This window comes from Epargyreus clarus, unplaced genomic scaffold, assembly GCF_041222505.1.
Source record: "Epargyreus clarus isolate Ecla_fem2 unplaced genomic scaffold, WU_Ecla_fem_2.2 ptg000015l, whole genome shotgun sequence".
Lineage (NCBI taxonomy): Eukaryota > Metazoa > Arthropoda > Insecta > Lepidoptera > Hesperiidae > Epargyreus > Epargyreus clarus.
The window spans coordinates 13,127,881-13,150,336 of NW_027332223.1; the positions used below are offsets into that span (position 1 = coordinate 13,127,881).

At 37.2% G+C, this 22,456-nt stretch overlaps 1 protein-coding gene across 2 annotated transcripts; it reads left to right on the top strand.

Annotated features, from left to right (window-relative positions):
* Positions 1-543: 543 nt before the first annotated feature.
* On the top strand, positions 544-5,133 carry LOC140748187 (uncharacterized). 2 transcript variants are annotated; one of them, XM_073080935.1, is made up of 2 exons: positions 544-686; positions 2,676-5,133. In XM_073080935.1, the coding sequence occupies exon 2, from the start codon at positions 2,682-2,684 to the stop codon at positions 3,177-3,179; it is 498 nt and encodes a 165-aa protein (XP_072937036.1). In that variant the 5' UTR covers positions 544-686; positions 2,676-2,681; the 3' UTR covers positions 3,180-5,133. The 2 variants fall into 2 exon arrangements, with proteins under 2 accessions (XP_072937036.1, XP_072937035.1); XM_073080934.1 differs by lacking the exon at positions 544-686 and adding an exon at positions 1,137-1,531.
* Positions 5,134-22,456: the final 17,323 nt, after the last annotated feature.

Sequence of the window (22,456 nt, forward strand, 5' to 3'; positions counted from 1 at the left end):
GCGAATATAATTTTTCACTTATAATGAACCTTTTCAGCCTTTGAAGCTGCAGAGAGTTTTCCACCTCATCTACCACCGACTCTGGACTTCCATTGTCTGTACGGCAAGTACACAAAATTATGCGTACTGTAATATGTATATACCTATTCGAAATATAGTAAACATGAAAACTGAACATATACATATATAAATGTGGGCGTTTGTATATGTATGTTGTTTGACAACAGTACACTTGAAGTGAAAAGTGGATACCTGCCTATATTTAGAAGTATCACATAAAGTAGCTTATATTTACGACTCGAGAAAATATCTAATTATAATGAGTCATGCGTGAACTGCATTAGCATGTATCTAGGTAAATTGCTTAGAGTAAATTGTTGATTATTGCACTCTGCGTAGTAGGTATACGTAGACATAAAAACAGATTTCCTTTTCAGTACATAGCTCATGATCGGACAAAGGAAGGCGATAATTAGTAGTGGACAAAAATAGTCGTGCAGCCGGGCCCTGGGCCAGGTGACGTCAGCGCGCCAGGGCCGCGGCGGGGCAAGACGGGCCCCGCGCCAGTGTCGCGCGCGCCGTCGGTCCGGCCGCACGCCGCCAGCCCGCAGCCATCGTCGTCTCCGCCTCCGAGCACCAGCGCGCCTGCACCCTCCACCACGTCCCCGCCGTACCCGACGTCGCCGGTGAGTACAGCCACCCCTTTCACTACGACACCCGATACCACTTTTGACTCGAGTGGCCGCCGCAACATGCCATCCGATGCAGATTTCACTTCAGCTCCGGCGTCGGGCTCCCGCGAACTCCGCGACGGTCCACTTCTTGTAACGAGTATTTCATTAATTAATTATTGCTAACAGACTCTAGGTTTCTCGTATTAACACGGAGAAGCGTGGCAACCTTGGCGCATCGTGCAATGCAGCGGGGACCTTGCAAGTCACGCGTCACAGTAACCTCGCCTCACGCCGTGCTCGTACTGCCGCTGTGACGTCTCGCGATCTAACTCGACCTCGGTTCGTCATCGATGGACGTCATCCATCGCCAGTCGCGAAATCCCGCGATCGAGTAGGTATCGCTCAGATGAGCAATGAACGTAAAACACGGCTCGGCGGGCGTATCGCGAGTTTCACTCGATAGTAACTCGGTGCCGGGACATGTTGATAGACGTGTTATAGAGCGAATACAAACAGCTGACCGACAGTCGACGTATTTCTTATTGCAGACAAAAAATAAGACACGGTCACTCAAGGACGGTCAACAACTATCGAGTGCTATTTCCCGTTTAACGGAGCGCCAAAGTGACACACAAATGACGTGCAGACGACGCTGCTCGTTATCGGCATTAATTGTAATTGAACGCGGATAATTAGGACGCATCGGATCGGCGATTGTATTGTATTTTGGATGTGAATTTGCGAAGTGAGGCTCTCGCAGAGTTTCCAGAGATATCGTACTGGAAAAACACGCCATACACGTATCGCGTGTTGTGGCCACTATCAGCTGAGCGATGCGGTGGGCGCTCGCCAACACGGTTAGTCATCATTGTTTACGCGACTCTCGTCCTTACGTCAACGGTGCAATGTTTATTATAGTACGAACTCGGTTAGGACCTCACTGAAACACGTCAACAGATACAAACCGTACTACGTAATTTCGCTATAAATGTAGAGTAGAATATTTATTGCTACCTACATGTTTGCATTTAAAAAAATATAATTTCTCTTTGTTTCTTTCAAAGACTTCTGATAGGTCTTTGGTTTCTTTTATACATTTTCTTAGAGAAATATTTTCATCACCAAACCTAAATTAAATTTTCAATCAATTTTGACAACTGTAATCCATAACGTGAATTATTTTGGTCACATGGGTTTATTATTGTTGTTAATAATTCTCTGTTTCGATTTTTTTACGAATAAAGAAAGAAAATTTGATACGAAATTATAAGGTATTTTGGTCGTCATTTATACTGAGAATGATTAGTGAATCGATTATAAATCCCAAGTAATGGTTAATTCATAGAAATGCAATTTCATAATATATATTCAGTAGGTATTCGATTTTATAAGTATATGCATAATGTTGAGAATAACCTCTAAAACTTCTCTAGAAACACATTTTACCTCACGCTGGCATTGATCGCGGTTCACAAACCGGTAGGCCGGTTACCCTTCGCCGAACATCACAAATGTCTACCTTTAAATTCAAATATATCTTGCTACATACCTTGTGAATAAATTAAATTCGTAGGTATTATTTCGAAACATTTTTAAACTTCCCGCGAAACTTTATTCTCACGTACCTTTACATTTACACGTACGCATATATTATATTTATTTTTCATAATCAGCTCTGCGGGATTAAGATAGTATGATGTTGGTTCTTATTATGGTCATTTAACTTAAATGTATAGTATCAACTTGGCCTTAAATAATCATATCATATCTTCACGGAGAACTTCCTGTTTTCAACTACCTGATTACAACAGTGTATGTTGTATATTTTGCTAATATGTACCTAATTATTTTAATAGTCATTACCATAAACGCTACAATGTTTAAGTGTATTCCTATTTATTTATTAAATGTTATTTTTTCAATTATACTACAAATGTAAACATAATCAAAACTGCGGAAATCACTTTTGGAAATTTAATATTATTTTTTCTACTTTTTCAGAATAATATGGTAAGAAAATACGAAAGAATGAGTGGTCGCCAGTCCTGGAGTGAAGAGGACATGGCGAAAGCCGTGTCCGCAGTGGTCTCGGGCAAGATGGGCTACAAACTAGCCGCCAGGACCTTCCACATCCCGCGCTCCACGCTGCAGCGGAGAGCCAGCAAGATCCGCTACCAGCAACCGGACGACCCCAAACCACTCATGGGACACTATAGGAGGGTATTCACTGATAGCCAAGAGAAAGACTTAGTCGGGTACATAAAGAGCATGGAGAAGTTCTTCATGGGAGTTTCGAGGCGTGATATCCGAGAACTTGCCTTCCAATACGCCGAAGACAATCATCTTAATCACCCCTTCGACGTCAACACCCGGATGGCCGGCGAGGACTGGGTCAGGAACTTCCTCAAGAGAAATCCGGAGCTCCTTCACAAATCTGAAAAGGACTACGACTTGGAGCCGGTGAACTTTGACCAGTTCTACCACTTCATGTGTCAAATGTCCTGATGACTATTACAGGTTTCGTGTAGCTGGAATAGTCGCGTTCGTGAACCCACCCGAAGAGCCTCACGATTAAAATATACATTTTGATCCCATCTGCAATTGATACCTACAAAAACTGTAATATGACCAAGCAATAATAACGTGTGAAAAAAATGTAACGTCGAAAATAATTTGTAACTAAAGACATTTTATATACAACGAGCAAAGCTCAAAATTTTTGTACCGTTGTCTATTCTATATTTTTAAGTAGGTATTTTGTATTTTGTCTACTTAATTGTAAACAATTAAGTACTTATAACATTATTTTCGGTTATTTTTGTTCATAGTTTAAATTCTGTTATTTAATGCTAAATTAAGGGCTGTGATAGCAAAGAATGGTGTATAAATAGGAGAACATATCACGCTGTGGAGAGGGTGTACTTACCTAGGAAAATGATTTTGTTTGTTAAATGTATCTAGTGCAATGTTCTTGTAAGTTGCTCATTACGTAATAATAAGTTTAAAACCAAGGATTTAAATCGGTTGTGAGACCTATAATCAAAATTGTCCTTTTTGAATCATATGCGTCAGTCGATAAACGTCATACAGCCGTCAACCAATTAAGGAGTTAATTCCGTTTCCTTGTTTTTCAATTATTTGGCACTTTTAAAAATTTACGATATTCAAACCAACTTATTACTATCGTACCAACGCAATTATTACCTTCACGTTAAAATTAGTGCAATAATTTTGGGTGAAATATTGTTTTATTTCCATCCGTAGGAATTATTTATGTGTAGTCTTATAAAAAGGGACATGTGTAATAACTTAAAATGTTAAAGATAACGATATTCTATTTGCATTTAAACGAAGATTGAATATAATTATTGCACTGAGTTGTGATATCCAAATCTCCAAAAACTGGTATGGCAAGGTAGGCCACTTCTACGATTTAAATCTATGGTTTCAATATAGCAATCACATGTACACGCTTATATTAAAAAGGTGTTCATGTGTGCATTATAAGTGCTTCGATAACTTTTCAATCGGCACCATGTAAGTGGTTTTAAAAGTTCAGTATTTCACTAAGATGATATACTAAGATAATTATTGTATTTTCGTGATAAACTGAACGGTTTGTTTGTACTTGCATGTTGCAATTGAAAACAACGAATTAAAATATTCGTTGCAAATTTAGATAATTTTATTATTCAATAGTAAATTAATTAGTTTGTACGGGGTGCGAAAAGAATACCTAAGTATTGTGATATTGGTGATCGGTGATAGTAGGTGGATTATCCTATAATTTTATATAAAATACCATATTCGGAATACAAAAATTTGTTATAGATATATTTTTCTAATTTTAATTCAAAATTAATATTAGACTTGTAAGCGGCGCAAATTGGAATGTTCTTACACATTACAACGAAGATGATTTTTATAAAATAAATAAGACTTATCTAAGTTCGCAGATTAGGATTTGCTAATATGCGCTTAAGGGCTTTTCCTATCATGCTGGTTTGATCACGTGTGGATCTGGTCCGCATGCATACGACTTGCAACCTGTCGTTTCATAGCTCCTTTTCTGTCATGTGTGCCATACGCACGCGAATCGCAGAGAGTGCAGCGAGTCATTTCGCGTGTGTGGGTAGGACACGCAAGCGGCCATATCCCTGCGTGACAGGAAAGCGGCCTTACGTCCGCAGACGTCTACGGAACATTAACTTACCTACAAAGTTGTTACCTGATTTAAGATTGATCTCTTAAACTTAGTTTATACGTGGTACCTATTGAATGCTTGTTTGCTTAGGGAAATGCAATATAGGAGTGTTGGTTTTTATTAAAATTTATCATTTGGGAATAATGTTACGAGAATGCCAAACATTGTTAATTTTATTTTGAGATCTATATTTAATTTTAGTTTGGTTAAGTACTTAAGTTTAATTCACTAAATAAATTATAAAAAATGATTGAACTTGTTTTTGATTACCTTGCCCTGTTTTAGGAACAAAAAGTCCTTTTTCCATAAAATTGGAGTAGGTAATCTTGTAAACTTGTACTCTACCTGATGTTAACTGGTCACTGAAGACAATGGACATCTGTAACCAACTCCATATAAAATATTAAAACTTGCCACGCCTGAGAACTAAGATGGTCGTCACATATGTAAGATAGCGAGCATTCAGACCGGCAGCCCACCAAATCGCAGAATTACTTAACGCTAGAATTGTATGTAGTGGTAGTACAACCCCAGTCCAATCATAGATCTACCAACTTTAGAAAAAATAATTAAATGCCTACCTGGAGCTGTGACAACAAAATATACACAATACCTAAGGCCATGATTACGATACTTACATACCTCGACAATCTTCATAAAGTATATATCGATTCATCCGTGAAATAAACACGCATTATATTCAAATCACGGTATAAAAACTACAATGAATGTCAAGTTGAGACGTTACAAAATTGGCAGTACTTGACCCGGCGCGGCGTGCATGAAGCCCGGAGCTAAAGGCCGCTCGCAACCATTCTTGTAGAACAAACGATGCTCAGTACTTCGTTAAATAATATAAGCAACAAAGTTTGATGACTCATATGGCAGGGATTTCCTTCTGAAAATTGAGGAATCCGGGTTTGATCCCCGGCGCGGATGTCATCAAAAAGATTTTAGTGTTCTGTTGTGGTTCAAGATGTTTGCTTAAGCGTCTTTTTTAAGTTTCCATACCATTCTGAAAAACATTTACCACATCTCGATGTCATGACTACCTCGTGAGCTAGGTACACTAAAAAGAAAGGACCAAAAATGTTGATATTAGCCAAACATATGGCGGTTTCTTTTTAATGAGAACCCGCCCGCCCGCGACGAAATTTAAAAATACGAGTATGATCAAAGAGCTTTAGTAACCTAAAAATCTTGAAAAGATCCCATACCCATTCATCAATATAAAATACATATATTAGTCATTAATACAGAATACATATAGGTATTAGGAGAAGCTTGACGAGTAGATGCTTCACCATCATGTTGTAAGTTAGTATAGTCACAATAGGTAGCCCGCCTTTCCCTTAAATGTCCAAATATCCAACAGATGTTATAATTCTAAACTGAATCAACTACAGCGTGCCGTCCTTATCACAAAAACAATATAAACATTAAAATTCATCTATCTAATAGAAAATATATAGGTAATAATAACTGGAGGTTCTCGAAGATATTTCTTAGAATCGTCTTGTTTATAAATTCAAAAAAGTTCCTTCATAAAGCAATTAGCTGCAGTGTTCCAGAGCATCGTGCCTCGTCTTCAAAGAAAGCGTCTCAAAGAACATTCGCAATAATATTCAGCGAAAGGGAATTTATTTTATTTGTATTTATATCCAAAGGCCAATGTTGAAAGCGACGAGCGCAAGGAAAAAAGCCTGTAAGATTTGAAGAAATACCTTCCTTTCAAGATGGGTGCGCGAGAAATATCGCAGCTACTCCATTTTATCTCTTTAGTGTCTTGACATACAGACATGTGGTTTTGAATAAATAAAATATAAAGCAACTAGTGTCTAATTATTCTTAAAGACAAAACACGACTATTTCAAATATTTAAATGAAAAGTGAAGTAATGTTGCCTACGTCACTCCCACAATTAGAAGGAATCCAACGACAGCACATATGTATGTATGTTCAATCCGTCAAGCAGTTTGAGATTTAGGGCACGTGAAATAATGAGATATACTACATACATACGCTCATTAAAACTATACTTAAATTATGCTCTTTTAATATTAAATAGCAAAATATTAACATAGGTAGCTATTGGCAGTTCTTCTTTGTTCCTCGTTTTTTTAGTGTTTTAGGTTTAAAATGGGAAGGTCTATTATATAAGATAAACAGAAGGTTAACCATTTCCTCGGAGAGCTCTTTATTGTTAAAATTTTAGAAAACACATTTTAGATTTTTATGTCCCTCTGGAGGCTTACGCATTCATGACGGTAATTTTGAGGCCTTTCAGATTATTCTTCTGAGCGCTTGTACACCAAAACGATTGTCTTTGATACCTTCATTCACAACATACAGAAACAAAAAATAAGTTAACAATCGAAGTTACAATTAATTAAAGTCAACGTCACACCACAAAAACCCAGTTGCCAGACGGCTCAATTCAATGGACTCATTTATAAAATTGATCAGTTTCTTCAACGCTGGCTGAGAGAAAACATCGTCACGTTATTTTCTGTGAACGGTTTTCCAATATTCCCAGTATTTAGGTACAAGGCTGGGTTTTACGTCGCTGTAATACTCCGAGCAAGTTGTACAGCAGACTTAAGCCTTCACAAGACTGGTAGAAAACTGAGACGACTTTATTTTCTTGCATCATTTTTATGGAGCTATTTAGATTAGGTACTTGTTTATTGCTTTGACAATTCTGCTGGTATTACTTTGGTTTGGAACTACTTCTTAGAACTTTATTATTGTACTTATAACTATTTGTACAGTAACTGTAACGATGTGATCCGAATGTGATGGCATTGTTACAGTTTCTATGTAGTACATCATCATCATCAACAACCCATTACTGTCCCACTGCTGGGCACGGGTCTCCTCCTCCTCCATAATGAGAAGGTTTAGGCCATAGTCCACCGCGCGTATTATTGGTAGACTTCACATACATTTGAGATTTTTTTATATATCTCTCAGGTATGCAGGTTTCCTCACGATGTTTTCCTTCACCGTTTAGTAAGTGATAATTAATTTCTAATTCGCACATAACTTTGAAAAATCAGAGGTGTGCCTGGAATTTGAACCTCGTACCCCTCGAACGAGAGGCCGAATTTCTTAACCACTAGGCTATCACTACTGTATGTAGTGCATAGGTCAATCTTAATATCCTTTCTATTAAAATTGTAACGCGGTAAAGTGTGTGCACTATGAATATGTCGTGTATATATGTAAGAGGAAAAATCACTCTGAATCTAATTAAATATGTATGTTATTCTGATATACAAACTGCAATATTTGCTCTGATGTCTTATTTCTGTAGTAACCAGTAATAAATAGCAACGCACGTGTCTACTTAGAGACCCTTTCTATCTTCAACTACATGTAAATTGATAGACTTTTTTTTAACTAAGTACTCACTTAGGACGTTTCAAAATAGCAACTCATCGAGTTAGGCACATAACGTTCGCTTTCTCAAAGGAACGAGCCGGCAACGCAGCCTTTCGTGGAATTGCTGAGATCTTTAGAATTCCAGCGACGCACGCCCACTCTAACACTCCATCTACATAACCGGGTATATCGCAACCGTATGCATATTAGTGAGTTTATAAATATTTTATGTATATTTTTTTTACTTTGAAAGTAGTAGAACCCTTTGTGGTTCGACTCCGGCGGCACCACCACCACACCTATTTCTAGCTAATAACAGCAGTGTTAGGCGCTGCTGTGTTCCGGTTTGAAGGGTGTGGTAAGGGAGACAGACTTTTCCGAGGCGTTCCAGCTTAGTCCTCAGGGGTAGCGGCGCATCTGTGGCCGACCTCAGGTAGGAATATCTAATCCTGTCTGCATGCAGACCACCTGATGGTAAGTGGCTCCTGCCGCCCATGGACATCTGCAATCAACCCCCGATAGGATAGATATTCCTACCTGAGATCGGCCACAGATGCTCCGCTACCCCTGAGGACTAAGCTGGAACGCCTCGGAAAAGTCTGTCTCCCTTACCACACCCTTCAAACCGGAACACAGCAGCGCCTAACACTGCTGTTATTAGGTAGAAATAGGTGTGGGGGTGGTGCCACCGGAATCGAACCACAAAGGGTTCTACCACCTTAAGAAATATAAGTATATATTAAGTTAATGTTTTATTTAGATACATTTATTTCGACAAATCTACGGAGATAGATCATTAGTACCTATCTAATAGTATATACACAAAATGCGACGCAATTACTTTAGAAATAACATGATATTCCCTCGACAATTCGTACGGAGTATAGTTCCAGTAGTCACAGTAGTATAGAAACTGATTAGAAACGTCATGTTGTTTTGTAAGCGAAGTAGTGCCTCTCGGGCACAAGTTGCAACTTGCCTCGTTATTTACTTAAGAACCCCGGGCAATCCAATTAAACTGCGTTATCTGGCTCAAAGGAACGAGGGCTTCGAGAGGATCTCAAAGGGACAAGCTTGCTATTAACCAATATTATGTATTTGGAGCTTGTTTACTTGCTGTAATGATATACTTTATCTATTTTAAGTGGCAACATGTGATTATATAATTCGTACATGTTACTGAAGGTCATTGACCTGCATGAAGTATATAACCTGAATTAATCAAAGATTTATTCAGAATGTTTAAGACTAATTGAAATTTTGTGTTTAAATCTACCTTAGGACACTCTTAAAAACATAAGAAGACATAAAATAAAACAATATAGATGTGATAGACACTACCGCAATTAAATTACAAAAAGTTCTCCAAACTTTTTCATCTTCAAACCACAGGAGCGTATAAAAAAGCGCATTTTTTTACGTCATTCGTTTTTAAATTTGTCAATACATTATCTCGCAATGGCTCATAATACTAAGCTAAATATTTTTTAAGAAAACAATTAAAAAAAAATTGACGTACTTAAATAAAATTTATTAAGTTTTTCTGTCTGAGCCCGCGATTTGTAGGTATATTGTTGTAGCATAATGTGTATTTTGAGTCCTTACCAAACACTGTATAAATATATACTTAACGTGTACTGGATACATACATTTAAATATAAATGTGTATTATTATTTACTCTAAAACGGAGGCAATCCAATTACATTGCTTCTGCTACCTCAAAGAAGCTTCTCAGAGCTCACGGCGCTTTGTAAACACGTTCTGAACTGCCAAGAACTGCGACCAACTCGGAATGAGGTAGCGTTCAATTATTCAGCTCTTTACTATAGGTATATCTATTATACCAGTAATGCAAGAAAGTTCGCATACAGCAGGAATGACAATTGAAAATAGACATACAAAGTTCCCGTCAGTTGTGGAAAATCGAAGGTACGTATGAAACCAAGGCGGCAATAAAGCCAAGACTAAGTATTACTAGCTCAAGAAGAAAACTCAACGCATTATGGAAATTGACTACATATATACCTATACCAACCTTACCTACTAATGGAAATAAAAAACTGCATTTAATTGTTTCATATAATGAGGAATTAGGAGCCATTTTTTAAAAGTTAACGATACTCCGCGTTAAGAAAACAACTTTGAGATATTACATGTTTATTAATATTACATTCAATAATAGTCTAAAGGCAATAACGACCTATCGATTTATTTTAACGCCACCCCTCATTTACAATATGAGACTTACGAGTATAACGATCTCTTTGAAGTTTTACCAACATTCGGATCATAAATAACTACGTATCATCAAAGAAAATTGTATCTACAACCTTTTACAAACTTTTTATTTTTGTCGTATATTTTGTATGATATTGAATGCACAGAATTAAAAACAATCTATATTTCAGATTTATTATTTATTTATATTTATCATTTATTACCAAAATCCTTACTAATCATATTATAAATCCGAAAGTAACTCTGTCTGTCTGTCTGGTTGTCTCTTCTTCACGCCCAAACCACTGAACCGATTTTAATGAATTTTTTTACAAAGATAGTCTGAGACTGGAGAAAGGACATAGGATAGTTTTTATCCCGGAAATCCCATGGGAACTAGGGATGGCGATCTAAGATCGATTAATCAGAGAATCGATCTTTTGGACCCAAAACATCGATTATTTTAATCGACATTAGTAAGGATTGAATCATAAACTATGCATTTAATCAAGTGATGATCTATAGCAAAGTTGAAGGTACGAATTTTCAGTTTTATGTATGTTAGTATGTTATATTATTTTCTTTTAAACGCGGGCGAAGTCGCGAGCATAATCTAGTTCATTATATAACGTACAGCAAAACCTAAGACCTTATTGTTGTATTCTAAATATATTTACAATCTAAATTATCTAGTCAATATAAGTTTTAGAAAATTAATAGCTAGAAATCACGGACAGACAGTTCAATTCCATTTATGTGTACGTATCTATAGATATAGTTTTCTTAAGAGACACGACAATCCAATTACATTACTCGCGATCTCAAAGGCGTCTCAGCTCACGGGACTCCGCTTTGTGAGATCCTTGCCAACAAGAACAAGGCTTTCAATTATGTCATGAATCAGGTATTACATTACCATTATTAAGGCGAAAGACGGTATGTACAGATAAACGTAGCGTATAGGTTTTGATATATAGATATCGTTGATATTCGATATTCAATCGATCGTCGATATTCAATTAGGTTACAAAGGTGAAATTAATTTTCTGATCTTGTTTCTCATTATTGTCTTTTATATAAATTATAGGAGTAGTAGACAAGCATGCAGTCCACCTGATGGTAAGTGGCTACTGCCGCCCATGGACATATATAGTCAACCACAGATAAGATTAGTTATCTACCTAAAGACGGTCACTAATACGCCGCTACCACAGAGGACTATGTTGGAACGCCTCGGAAAAGTATGTCTCCCTTACCACACCACACCCTTCAAACCAGAATACAGCAGCGTTGACACTACTGTTAATAGGCAGAAGTAGGTGTGGCGGTGATGCCGCAGGAGTTGAACCACAAGGGTTCTACCACCTTTAACACTGTCATGTTGTATTTCCACCAAAAAGGCGTGCAGCACATTTGTTTAAGAACATTTTGTGTAGAACTCCAGCAGTAGATTATTGTGCCTTTGGCCTTTGTTAAGAAGTCCTTACCACTCGCGATACCTTTTTTAACATACTTAATATGGTACGTGAAGGTTGCCACTAATTCAGGTCTCCTATTATTACATGAAGCATTGGACTAGTATGGCCTGAAAATATTTATTACTTTACATAAGGGACGTATATAAGGATTATACCTTTCATCTCTAGGTACTTGAACGCGAAATCGCTTCCAGTCGAATAGGATCGCCCGTTCTCCATTTTCATAAAACTATTTACCCATGTACTGAGTAGAGTCTTCTGTCATTATTTACTTTTACTCGGGGCAATCCAATTACACTGCAATCGCATTTGAGTTATCAAAGGAGCTTTTCAAACCTCACGGCGAGTTCGCTCTGTAAGAGCGCCTCTCAAAACTACCTCCGAACTCCACGGAAACTAATGGCGGCTATTGATTTTGTTGTATTGAAAATATCTTTAGGTTTTATGAAACCAAACGAGCATGCGGTATGCTTGATGCTAAGTGGTCAGCCCGTATCAATGACCAAATATAATTGGAGACCTACCTGAGATAGGAGTCAGAAACATTGATACCGTTAAGGGCTAAGTCGGAATGTTTGTTGTGTATGTAAAATTTTCACGTAGGCCCAACAAAAACACAGCAGACCTTAAAACTGCTGTTTTTAGGCATCAGTGTTGGTGGTGCTACCTCAATGGAAACACGAATAGTTATGGCTGATATTAACTTAGGTAACAGCCAATGGATAAGGAAGAATTAAAAAATATGAATATATCGGTATTTCTTCTCTATAGAGTTATCTATAGAGTTTATTTGAAGTATGTATTTGTTCAGTTTGTCTGTGTACTCGAATATTTGTGTAATGCAAATTTACATTATTATAAAATAAAAGTCCAACCGCTCGCGTCTCCAAATGCTAATGTTTGTATAGCACTTTATTACGGCATGGACCCGCTCCAAATGAATGCAACTACATAGCGCTCTAGTTCGCGTCAAAGGCTTCGAATTTATTCGCAAATAGACGACCGCCACAAGTTACGAACGCTCTCACAAGGGACTGAGCCTTCTAAAATAATTGCAAACATTATTAACGTAGCTCTGCAAATATGCGACGCTCGTTTTGCTCCTCGTGTGTCGTTGAAAATTCATTTCTGGAATGAAACTCATTTCTGAATTGTAAAGATGACGGCGTGCAAATATATAGAATTCGCGGCTATGGTTACGCTTGCAGCGTACATTCTAAAGCCGTTCTCGAAAAGTATTTGCGAAGCGTTCGTTTTATACCTTGTTTGTTATGTAAAACCATGTTTTCTGTGTTCTCGGTATGCTTAAATATTTCGAGTATGAATGTAGAGCTTTTGGTCATACTAGTAGATATCATCTTCTACCTTCTGTTTATTATTATTATGTGGTATGATCATTATTACGCACAGCCAAAACTACTAACTACGGTAAAATCCCTTATTCTAAGATAGGCCTACGTCCGTCAGAGCACTTATCTGCTAAAGATGACATGCATATTACATAGTAACTTAATTTAACGTCGTAGTGGAGCGGTCACCACACCGATCTAGTACGTGGTGGCTCTGGACTAAGAAACCTTTTTTTTTTCGAGGGGGAAACCTTCAAAAGGTTCCCTTTGCCGTCGGAGCGACACGGGGTTATGTGGGATTCTTACCGCACTAAAACCCCCCGGTGCCGCGTAGAGAACTCCGGGATCTCCAGAGGAACGCAACCGGAGTCCTCTTAGCGCGTTGCCCCATCGGGCTCCGCCCAGGTTAGTGTACGTGTTAGTGCACGCCACACCGTCTGGTGGGCACGACGGTATGCGACCACACATACCGCCGTCCTTCCCGAGGTCGCTGGCCGGGAGGACTGAGAAACATCTAAATGATGAATTTAGATTTCTGTTCTGGGTCTGGTCGTATTTGTACGTGTCCACAGCTCCCACGACACAAGGAAAATCCAAGTATAAAAAGCGTTATTTAACGCACGCTTTTATTTTTCATTATTAATATTATGTCTGTTAGAGTCACAGGTTAAGTTTAATTACTTATACTTAAGCTCGTGAAAACTTATTGTACCGTATATTACAATTTAAATAAATTTGTACAATGTTGATATTGTGTTGTACAAGGATGTTGTACCAAATAAACGTTTTAGTGTAATTAAAAAATACCCAGCCCCCACCCTATAGAGTACAGAACAAAGCTGAGAGAACAAAGTCTCCACGAACTAAATCTAAACACAATGTAGATGGAAATGTAGTTTGTTTTATTTGTTTCCAGGAAGCAGTTACGCTGTGAAACAATATTGAAACTACAAATTGTAATTTAACGAGTAGTCCTTTGAACAACGTATCTGTAGTGATGTGCATTATTAATTAAAGAACCATTTGATGTGGTGGTTCAAGATTTTGAAGGAGTGGCGCTCACGTGGTTTAGCATTGCCTTCTGCCCGACTTATCTTGACTCATAGCAGAGTTCGTTACTCGAAAAATGAGTAGCCGACTTTGATAAAATACGCCGCATTTAAATTATATTTTCAAGTTGGACTTTTGTCTTATATTCATTTGATTGCAAGTGTCCGTGGGCGCTAATGACCAAGTAACGCATTTAATAGTTTTATCTGACATATTTTCACTATATTTAATTAAATATTTATATAGTCTTTCTACCGCATTAATTAGTAATCCTGTGGTATATGAATTATCTTTATCTTGAATCAATAATTATAATTATATGCAAATACAGATTGTTTGTAGCCCCTAAACTTGAAAAGTAATTTATAAATTGAATTGAAAATTTTACACAATATTGCATTTCTACATCTTTTTATTTATTTTTATCCCGAATTTCCCCCGGGAAATATCGCACTGAGTCACAGCGAAGCTGGCTGGGTTTAGGATACGCTAATAATATTTATTCTTATTTTTATTTTAAGAAAAAGTAACCCTGGAATTGAGTGCATTCCCTGAATTTGGCGGACGTACTGCCGTGCGTCTAGATTATCAAATTTATAGGAATAAAGCATTGTATTATTCAGGTACGTGTAACATGAATAGAATAAGGGAATGGGAGAAAATTAAACACGGCTTAAGCGCTGGTATATCCATCTCCGTTGAATAGTATTAACTTATGTAACGTATCTTTGAAAATTGCTTTTCCCATTCGGGTAAAAAGGGTCGTAGCCTTTCTATACACATACGCAAATTTTGGCACAACAAACTTACCGAACCGCCTCAACTTTTCCCAAAGGCAAATAGGTACCTTTTGTACAAAGAATAAATTTGAAACAGCCTAGCTATCTACATAAGATACGTTGTATATTAAGTAAGAGATAGTCTAGGTATATTTTTTATATTATAGAGATAGCAAGCGAACATGCAGTCAACTTAATGTTAAGCTACTGCCACCCATGGACATACAATGAACCCCAGATAGGATTAGAACCATATCTGAGGTCGCCCATAGACGCATTGCACCCCTAAAATCATAAGCATGGGATTATTATAAGAGGGAAGATTACGTTCAACTGTTTTATCGAGATTAAATAACGATGATTCAAACGTTCACGTTTAAAATAATAACAAGATTCCACCCGTTTAAGTATTCCAAAGTTGATTGGTTTCAAAATATCTTCTAAGAATGAGAAGGTCCTTACAGAAAAGTTCTCAAATCGACGTGCCGAATCGAATTGCCGTGTAGGTATCATTTTCTGGGACATATAGGTCGCGTGCGTTCAAATGTTCGTCACATGTGAATGTTAGGAAATTGAAGGTAAAAATCGGAAACGTCGCCGCTCCAGCACAGATGTGGGTCGATATCATTTTGCGATATATCAAAGTGGCGTCGCGTTATAAGCGCATACATTATTCCCGCCGGATTACACACCTGCCTCTGCCGTAGCTGTCAACTTTGCCTTATGTCTACGCGACACTCTGATACGTTTTTGTATTCCACCCTGACACTGGGTGTTAAGGCGGAGATAACTTTTTCTTTCGTTTGTTGTTTAAGCTGTTAGGATAAGTAAGGATAAATATTATTGGCTCTTATTATAGAATCTATGAAAATATAAATGTTAATTACGAAGGTACGACACCATAAAATACTTCTTCGTTATAATCAATCATGAAACTTTTATAATATTTATTTTATATTATATACTTAAGTATAATATTTAGTGACTGTCTGAGGCTAAACAAAAAAGAAATAAAGGTAAACAAAAAAAGTAATTTAGTTATTAGTAATAAAAATATTAAAATCCGTAATTACCTACATATTGTTAAACATTCAACAACTATCATACAGTAATCGTTCACGCTATTCTAATTACAAAATGATATCCTATGATATCAGCAATAATTATATGAGATAGATTATATAACAATAAATTACAATTTATGTTAAACATTCATCAATAAATTGAGAACAATAAAATCCTTGTACCAATGATGCTCAGGACGAAACAAGCGAAAATCGTTCTATAGGCACTCAAAAAACAAAGGCCGCCGCAAAATAAATATTCATGTAAAGAAATGAAAAACATTTGAATGTGAATTCTATCATCCGATATTTAAATCTGGCAGCGGCGCGGTCGGGCGGGCGAGAAGTTCCTCGGGCGAGGGCGGCGCGGGGGCGGGCGGGGTTCGGGCGGCGGGCGGCTGGTAATTAGGCGGCCCGGCGGAGGCTGTATCGATCGGTGCGTCTCCTAGCAACGCGCGAGATGGCAGCACCGCCTGCCCTCGCACCGGGAACGAGGTTTTTGTTCGAGCTCACTCTAGGTGAGACCGTTTTGATGTAATCTATGAAGAGATGATTCAATTCGATTTGCCCGCTATATCAGCAGGCGAGATTATGACGCCATTAGGAACCGACCGGGGTGTTTTGTGCGGTCCCGTTTAAATGAATTACATCGGAAAATCTTTAGTAAAACTGATTTTTATTGAACCCTGTAGGTGTTTACCGACGAACAAAGAAAGGAATGGAAATTTAATAAAGGCTCGGCATGGCAGCCCTCCAACTGGAGTCGACACGAACGCTGTGTAAACATAATTACGAAAATATTATGAAATGTACATATCTCGCTCATCCGAGCCGGTCGCTGGAAGGCACGCCTTGGCGCTGTTGCTTGTTTTCCTTAATAACGCACAAATCTGCTTGTATTAGCGAACGTTCTCGGCATGTAACATGGATTATTACATCACACATAACTAGAATAAGTTATTTAGAAAGTATTTTAAATTGGTTTAGATATGCTGCTAAATAGAGGGGTGTTCACGCACACCTACCTGCACATGTCTGATTTTATTATAAGTAATGGATAAAAAATATGTTCTTTCCACCTTTAATATTTCACCAAATACGAAAAATGTAGATAGATGCGTACATTACTATTCGTATATTAAAATCATAATAAATGTAATCAATAGATATTAATACCCATTAAGCAAGCATTTTGAACATAAAAGGCTTCTTTACGAAGATAATGATAGAAATTTCAACGTCTTGGTCACTAAAAATGCAAAAGCAGCTACATCTCAAAGCATCTTTTGTAGCGCGTATTTTTCAAATAGCTACGTCGGAGCAAAATGTAATAACGGCTGCACCACCCTCCTCAAGTCGCCCTGCATTTTATCCCCGCATATTTCTACCGAGCTGCGCCCTACATTTCCTTGCAACTTTGCTCCCTATACAAAGAAAATAGAAATTATTGAGAGCACGCGTTACATTCTAGCGCAAAGCGAATGCCACGCGAGACTAGAAAATATCCAGGCACCATATTACAAATTGTTGCGGTAAAGTGATTTCGAGCCATTATACTTGTAGTGTAAGAAATTAATTAATAAAATGAAACGTAGTAGTGTTTCGTGGTAAAGTTCGACCATAATCATTATTGATTTGTGGAAAACAAAAGAATTTGATTCTTTATTTATAAAACTAACATCTGTCAATAACTATAAAAACTTTGTGGAAAGAAGGGCAATAATAAGTTAAGGATGAGTAGGATGAGTAAGGACTAACGTATCGTCTATATTCAACCAATCCAACCACCACTACCGGTCACCCATCCAACCAGTCGTCAACTTCTCTTTATAGATAAATTACAAAATGCACCAGAATTCCTCCGTAAAAAAGTAAAAAAAAATATGTAAAAGTTTTAATTTTTAAATATTATAGCGGGTTGGTAGCATAGTCAGTCTAATTTTGAACTATCTCATTATATTTAAGGTTAATAAAGCCTTAAATAAAGCTACGAATTAACTACGTACGTACCGCTTGCAATTAAAGCATAGGAAGCATCGGAAGGATTTTTGGAAGCTCCTAATAAAGCTTCCCCTACCGTGATACAGTGATTCCATCTGAGTAGATAATTGGCACATCAACTGAATTTTACCCCGGATGGCGTACAATTTCAAAGACTAATTAAAAATCGTCGGTCCCCGAGTCTGTCAATGTCTGCCCAGCTAACGAGACCTCGACAAAGCTAATTACCAACCCTGAAATTGAATCTGCCAAATAATTTTCGACTCTACAATAACTTTACTGTTATATATAATTGTATGAAATATGTATTGTGTAAGTACTCAATTAGTAGATACTTATTTAATGGTGTCTAGTAGTAGGATTAGTTGAAGTAGTAGTGAAATCATGAAAATAAATGGGTCATCGAATATTGTATTTGTTCAATTAATATTAAACGCTTTATGTAATGTTACTATTAAGTAATTTCAATTTAATTATATAAGAAAACAGTTTTACTTTCTTTACAAAAGGTCTTAAGTTTCGATACTTTGATTTAATATAACAATTAACAATGAAACAAATTGTTAATAAGGTAATGAAGATAAGCAGTTACTCAGAATCATTTGATTATAAAAATAATACATCGCATCGGTCCTTTGTCATGAGCGTTCAGATTTGCAATTAGCCGCGGCAATTAAGTGCGATCCGATTTAGCCGAAGGGCTTTATCAACAAACACAATGGCTCTATCGAACAGTCGTCCACATCCAAAGTAATTACTACACATCAACGCTGTCGTGTGCACCCGCCAACATGGCCGAATGTACTTATTAAACGTGCACAAAGAGAAGCAACCGGCAAACAACCAGCGGGTCTCCCTCGGGCGCCGGGAATCAGGTGGCGGCAGAGGTGATGCAACCGACAACAGGATATGATCCTAACTATACCGCTTTCAACACGCAATATGGGGCCTTATCTGAGTGAATTTATCGTCCAAATTAACGGTTCGACGACCCGTCGATTCGACAGTCGTCAGCCGAGCGATCGCGGCGTTGCCAATAGTAACATCCGGGCAGCCCGGCCGAGCTCCGGCTATATCTAGGTAACATTATACAACCTACGCGTACATAGATTATTATGTACAGCCCGGCGACAGTCAAACCCGAGCTAACTGAAACTCTGTTAGGTATGAATACGGGGAATTATATTGAATGTGGACGCTTTTGTAATACTCGTAGAAATTACTTCTCGGGTTCCATTTACTAACTCGCATTTTAGGCATTTTAAGCATACCTACCTACATACGTGCTACGAAACAATACTAAAGATTTAAAAAAGAATGTATTTCCATTACCTACTATGCAAAGTTTTATTTGCAATGCAATTTGCGACGGTTAAATACGATAAAGTGTCTCGAGTAGTATATTTTGGTAAAATTTAAAATCATCACGTTGGTCAAATATTACTTACATACATTTTCGATTCTCTAGAAATAGGTTCGTAGTTGGTTACCAATTAGCTGAGTAACACTTTTTTTATTTTATCAAAATAATGTCACTAAACTATAATAGGCGAAGTTAAGAAATAAAAGCACTTTGGATTATGATTGACAACAAAGAACCTACGTACTTAGTTATCAGACAAAATATATGTATCTACATTTTAATTATAATTTACAATATAAAAGGAAAGCTCTCCATTGCACGTTACGCGTATAATTTGAAGAGGATAATATACATAAAATAGACTTAAACGTTTAACAAAGGACAACGCCCAGTGAACTCATTTCCCGGATCCATTATTTCACAAAGCGGACAGTTGCAAGACGTACCAAGTCATATAGACGGACGTACAGCTTGCATTCGCTTTGTGGAGCTAAACTTCACATAAGTAACCTGGCATACTGTGCAATAGTGAAGGCTACAACGATATAGGAACGGACAGACGTACTCGGATATTCAAGAATAGATACTTATAATAGACGGGAAAACGAGCAGAATATTCAGAGTATGTGGGCAGGCTATTATAGAATGTATCTACGTATTAATCCATGACAAAGAATATGCTTGACGTTTTCGCTTCTTTGGAACAACTTTTGTTTGAAAGCTGATCTGCGGAAGGTCTGAATACTTCAATAAATTTGGAAATTGCGGATTGGAGTGCTTATATGTCAAAATCATAAAACTATTCTTATGTATTTATGAATTTTCTTGTGTAAGACAGTAAAAATTCTAATAATAACAATAATTTAGATTTAAGACCAAGTAAACGCAATTAAAGCTACTTATATAATGAGTCTTGAAGTGCTAGGTTTTCAAAACTGATTTGTTAAACTTACTCTTCAAGCTTCCCTAGTTTACTACATGCCTACAGTGGTAATCCAGTCGAAAAAATTAAGCAAAACTTGAGTATGGTTATGATTCTACCGCAACAACTGCCGTGCTCATCTCGCCTTGAAGCAATAAAGCTTTCCCAGGAATATTGTTCCGCCAAGCAAGTTTCTCGTTTAGTTACATGTAGCTTAGGCAAGATGTTGGAGTCAGTTTTTATTTAATATTATGTAAAAAGGTGGCATAAGACATAATAAAAAACAATAATAATACTTCATAATTATAAGACCCCATTGAGATTCTTGTCAGATCATGTCAGATAAAGTGGTGTTTCATTTAGGTAGTATAAGAGAAAAATATTGTAAGTGACAATTCGTAAGTAGCCTCGAAGGCATAAAAATACATCCTTCCGTCCACCAAATTTTAAAATTCCTCTGCTGGACATAAGACTTCGCTAAAAACATGCATTTCATTATCCTAAGCAAATATTCAAGAAGAATCTAATATATAAAATTCTCGTGTTACAGTTTTCGTTGCCATACTCCTCCGAAACGGCTTGACCGATTTTGATGAAATTTTTTGTGCTTATCCGGTATCTATGAGAATCGGCCAACATCTATTTTTCATCCCCCTAAATGATAAGGGTTGTTCACCCTTAACATTTTTTTTATTTATATGGCAACACAACGTTTGCGGGGTCAGCTAGTATTCTATAAAATATGCACCCTAATTCGACCATGTGTTTCTCCGTACTTACATCTCTCTTCAAGGCTCATTTGCTGGTCTTAATGACTGGGATATTATGCAGATAACGTACAGCAATTGCATTCCCTGATTTATAATTAGTTAAGTATATTTCTACTATCCTACGCCGTAGATATCTATATCCTGTTGCCCGGATCTATTAGTATTTAACTTATGTAGAATTTTATGTTGATATTTTTGCTGCATCTACTACTCGTTTCACCATCGTTGGCTGATACAAAGACATAATTTTATACAATGCATATGTACATGTAGATAAATTTTATTTAATAAACTATACAAAAACAACTAATACATTTAGACAAATATCAATTCATATAAGTATAAGTATTGTAAATCCGAAAGTAACTCTGTCTGTCTGGTTGTCTCTTCTTCACGCCTAAACCACTGAACCGATTTTAATAAAATTTTGTACAAAGATAGTCTGAGACTCCTACCTAGAGAAATCCTACGGGAACTAGGGATGGCGATCTAAAATCGATTAATCGGAGATTCGATCTTATGGACCAAAAAAATCGATTATTTTTATCGATATTAGTAAGGATTGAATCGTAATCTAAGCATTTGATCAAGTGATGATCTTTAGCAAAGTTGTCGTCTATGAGCCCACGAAGGTTTCAGAGTTGGTACGACCAATTTTCGCCAGATGGCGCTACTGTCATTTCAATGAAGGTACGAATTTTCAGTTTTATGTACGTTAGTATGTCATATTATTTTCTTTTAAACGCGGGCGAAGCCGCGGGCAAAACTCGTAATACATATATCATATTCCACTCTATGATATAAAATGTATCAAGGATGATAATATTGATTAACATTGCATATTTTAAAATTGATACGCAAATTAATATTCGGAAAAGCACCGTAACTACAACAACCTAATATTTATCCAGCAATCTGACGCAAGCAAGACAATCATTGAAATAAATTTCAAACTGAAACTTTAACTGTATTTTCCGTGTATGCATGGTACCCAGCCCATAAAACTCGGAATAAAACTGGCGTAACTTACAGAGGAACCGCCGTAACCATTACGACGTACGAATAGCCTTGAAATCCAACGCCAGTTGAACAAGTTGAGGCACACTGCCAAATCCAGGCCGTAAACTTGATTAAATATCACCTCACAAACACTATAAACTTTACCGCCACATAACCTAACTGTACGAACGCCTGAACCTT

What these genes read in the sequence shown, in the direction of transcription:
- LOC140748187 (XM_073080934.1), top strand. Translation starts at nt 1,508, where the DNA reads ATGCGGTGGGCGCTCGCCAACACG. An exon ending in GGTGGGCGCTCGCCAACACG is followed by an intron (nt 1,532 to 2,675) that starts GTTAGTCATCAT and finishes CTACTTTTTCAG; the next exon opens with AATAATATGGTAAGAAAATA.